Source organism: Alligator sinensis, unplaced genomic scaffold (genome assembly GCF_000455745.1).
Source record: "Alligator sinensis unplaced genomic scaffold, ASM45574v1 scaffold32_2, whole genome shotgun sequence".
Taxonomy (NCBI): Eukaryota; Metazoa; Chordata; order Crocodylia; family Alligatoridae; genus Alligator; species Alligator sinensis.
The window spans coordinates 362205-365802 of record NW_005842670.1 but is presented as its reverse complement, the minus strand read 5'-3'; the positions used below and the strand labels follow the sequence as shown (position 1 = coordinate 365802).

The 3598-nt window shown below is 40.4% G+C and overlaps 1 protein-coding gene across 1 annotated transcript in view; it reads left to right on the top strand.

Annotated features, from left to right (window-relative positions):
• LOC102369420 (mucolipin-3) overlaps positions 1 to 3598 on the top strand; it is a 38860-nt gene that overhangs the window by 12864 nt on the left and 22398 nt on the right. The window contains exon 4 of the mRNA XM_006033851.2: positions 87 to 240. Coding sequence (XP_006033913.2) covers positions 87 to 240 — 154 coding nt within the window. The remainder of the gene's footprint in view (positions 1 to 86; positions 241 to 3598) is intronic.

Below are 3598 nucleotides of genomic sequence, written 5' to 3'. Positions count from 1 at the left end.
GGGGGGGGGGGGGGGGTGTCCTTCAAAGGCTGTAGGATTCCTGACAGTGTTTAACCTCATTTGACTAGTTGTTGCTTTTGACTTAGTACTTGCAGCTGCACAACATATCTGTTGGAAACCATGCTTATGAGAAGAAAGGAGCAGAACACACTGCTATGGCTATATGTCAACAATTCTACAAACGAGGAAGCATCTGCCCTGGAAATGATACCTTTGACATTGACCCAGAAATTGAAACTGGTGAAATTGCTGCTTAATATCTTATTTAAACTCTTAGATTTTAAATTAGTTATCTGTGTTTGTTTATTTGTTCTCTGGCTGTTGAATACTGAAATGGATTTCTAAAGCATATCAAATTTCCCATGGGTGAATCTCTAGGATTTTGAAAAAGGGGTTGCAGATGACATGGTACATCATCACCAATGCAACACATTTTCCTCCAGTTGAGAAATTAGAAGCTTTACTAACATGCTATGGGGCTAGTGCTATATTATTCACCTTAAGATAAAATCAAAAACAAATATAACTATTAGAATGAACACTATTTTGCTAAAATTCATATAAAGTTTAAAAAAAACAAACAAGCAAACAATAGAATCATAGAAAATTAGGGTATCTTTTCAATTTAAGGATATTAAATAAAGCTTTCTAATGCTCCATTGAGTCTTGTGCTGCTCAATAGACTTATAGTTAAGTGTAGTGTACTGGAAAGCAAGAGTATGTAGGTAAGGCTTTTACAATGCAATGTTTTCCAGCTGAAACACTTCCGAATAACCTTTTTCCCCTCATCTCACTTTTTGGCAGTTGTGGGTAAGTGGGCAGATCTTACCAAAATTCAAAGTTTAAAATTAAAGTGGACATTGTTATTGGTGGTGCTGCCTAATTTGAAAACACAGGGAGATTAGTGGTTAGAGTGTTAGTATAGGACTTAAGTTGTTGCTTCAGTTTGTTGCTCTGTCACAAGCTGTGAGAGAAGGAAGAAGGAAGTTCCTTACTCCCAGGAGGCTTTTAAAGATCTTTGCTTAGACCTCTCTATTAGTTTGGGAGGCCTGTGACCATTTGTAACAGGCTAATAGAAGAATCTTGGGTAAGGAAGAAGGAAAAATGATATAAGCCAAAAGTGTTTTGGAAAAAGAAATATACTGCCAGATTTGCAGGACCTGAAGACAAGGGGTTGACGCACACAAATGAAAAGGAAATAGACCTTGCAGACAGATGATGTTTCTTGGTAAACCTAGTATAAAGTGAAACTTACAGTCTTCTGATTGGGGAGAATCGTTTTGCTCACTGAATTTTGTTCCACTGCCTTCAATTGAACATAAATATATAGCAGAAATTATTTTTAAATATACCTGCTTTCCATCTTTCACTGGAGGTCAGACAAGTTCAGAGATCACTGAAAAACAAGTTGGGCGCATTAGGATGGATGTCTGGCTATATCTAAAGACCACAAGGTGATGTTAAGAAGGGTATATGGGAAGGTGTAAAGATCACTTGCACTGCCGTGTCCATGAATGGTTCCAATCCACAGATTTCCAAGTTCTTTGTAAGTCATGAAATACTTGGCCTCTCTTTGTTAGGGACTTGTAAAGAGAACATTTAATAGCAAACACTTAGTTTAGGATCCTCTTGCCGAGGTAAAAATATCTGAAAGTTGGTGAGCTCTGATTATGGAGTGTGATTGTGGACGTTCCAAATTGTTTAAATTTTACCAAAACACTAAGATGGTTGTAGTGTGCATTCAAATGAACACTGCTGGGTTTTTTGGTTTTGTTTGGGGGTTTTTTTTTTGGGGGGAGGGTGTCCTTCAAAGGCTGTAGGATTCCTGACAGTGTTTAACCTCATTTGACTAGTTGTTGCTTTTGACTTAGTACTTGCAGCTGCACAACATATCTGTTGGAAACCATGCTTATGAGAAGAAAGGAGCAGAACACACTGCTATGGCTATATGTCAACAATTCTACAAACGAGGAAGCATCTGCCCTGGAAATGATACCTTTGACATTGACCCAGAAATTGAAACTGGTGAAATTGCTGCTTAATATCTTATTTAAACTCTTAGATTTTAAATTAGTTATCTGTGTTTGTTTATTTGTTCTCTGGCTGTTGAATACTGAAATGGATTTCTAAAGCATATCAAATTTCCCATGGGTGAATCTCTAGGATTTTGAAAAAGGGGTTGCAGATGACATGGTACATCATCACCAATGCAACACATTTTCCTCCAGTTGAGAAATTAGAAGCTTTACTAACATGCTATGGGGCTAGTGCTATATTATTCACCTTAAGATAAAATCAAAAACAAATATAACTATTAGAATGAACACTATTTTGCTAAAATTCATATAAAGTTTAAAAAAAACAAACAAGCAAACAATAGAATCATAGAAAATTAGGGTATTGGACGGGACCTCAGGAGGTCATCTAGTGCAATCCCATGCTCAGGGCAGGACTATCCCCAACTAGATCATCCCAGCCAAGGCTTTGCCTGGCTAGGTCTTTAAAAACCTCCAAAGACAGAAATTCCACCACCTCTCTGGGTAACCTGTTCCAGTGTTTTACTACCCTCCTAGTGACAAAGATTTTCCTAATATCTAACCTAAACTTCCCTTCTTGCAATTTGAGACCACTGCTCCTTGTTTATTTGCCACCACTGAGAATAGTCTAGCTCCCTTCTCTTTGGAACCACCCTTCAGGTAGTTGAAAGCTGCTATTAAATACCCCTTCAGTCTTTTCTTCCCCGCCTTAATATGCCCCGTTCCCTTAGCCTCTCCTCATAAGTCATATGCCCCAGCCCCCTAATCATTTTTGTTGCTCTCCACTGGACTCTCTTCAATTCGTCTACACCTTTTCTATAGTGGGGGGCCCAAAACTGAACACAGTACACCAGATATGGCCACACCAGTCCTGAATAGAGGGGAATAATCACTTCCCTTGATCTGCTGGCAACAGTCCTACTAAAGGAGCCCGCTATGCCATTAGCCTGCTTGGCTACAAGAGCACACTATTGACTCATTTGGTTTACTATCTACTGTAACCCCCAGGTCCTTTTTTTGCAGAGCTGCTGCCCAGCCAGTCAGTCCCCAGCCTGAACCAGTGCATGGGATTGTTCCATCCTAAGTGCAGGACTTTGCACTTGTCCTTATTGAACCTCATGAGATTCCTTTTGGTCCAATCCCACAATTTGTCTAGGTCTCTCTGAATCCTAGCCCTACCTTCCAGTGTATCTGTTACTCTACCCACCTTGGTGTCATGTGCAAACTTGCTGAGGGTGCACTGCATTCCACCTTCCAGGTCATTGATTAAAATATAGTGGCAGTGTGTCCTCAGTCCTATAATCATTATAATGAAATGTACCTAGTTTCATAGTTGGTAGGGTCAGAAGGGACCTGAGCAGATCATCAAGTCTGACCCCCTGCCATGGCAGGAAAAAGTACTGGGGTCAAATGACCCCAGCAAGGTGTTTGTCTAACCTCCTCTTAAAGGCCCCCAGGGTAGGAGCCAGCACCACTTCGCTTGGAAGTTGGTTCCAGGTCCTAGCCGCCCTGACAGTGAAGTAGCGCCTCCTGATGTCTAGTCTGAATCTACCCTCTGCCAG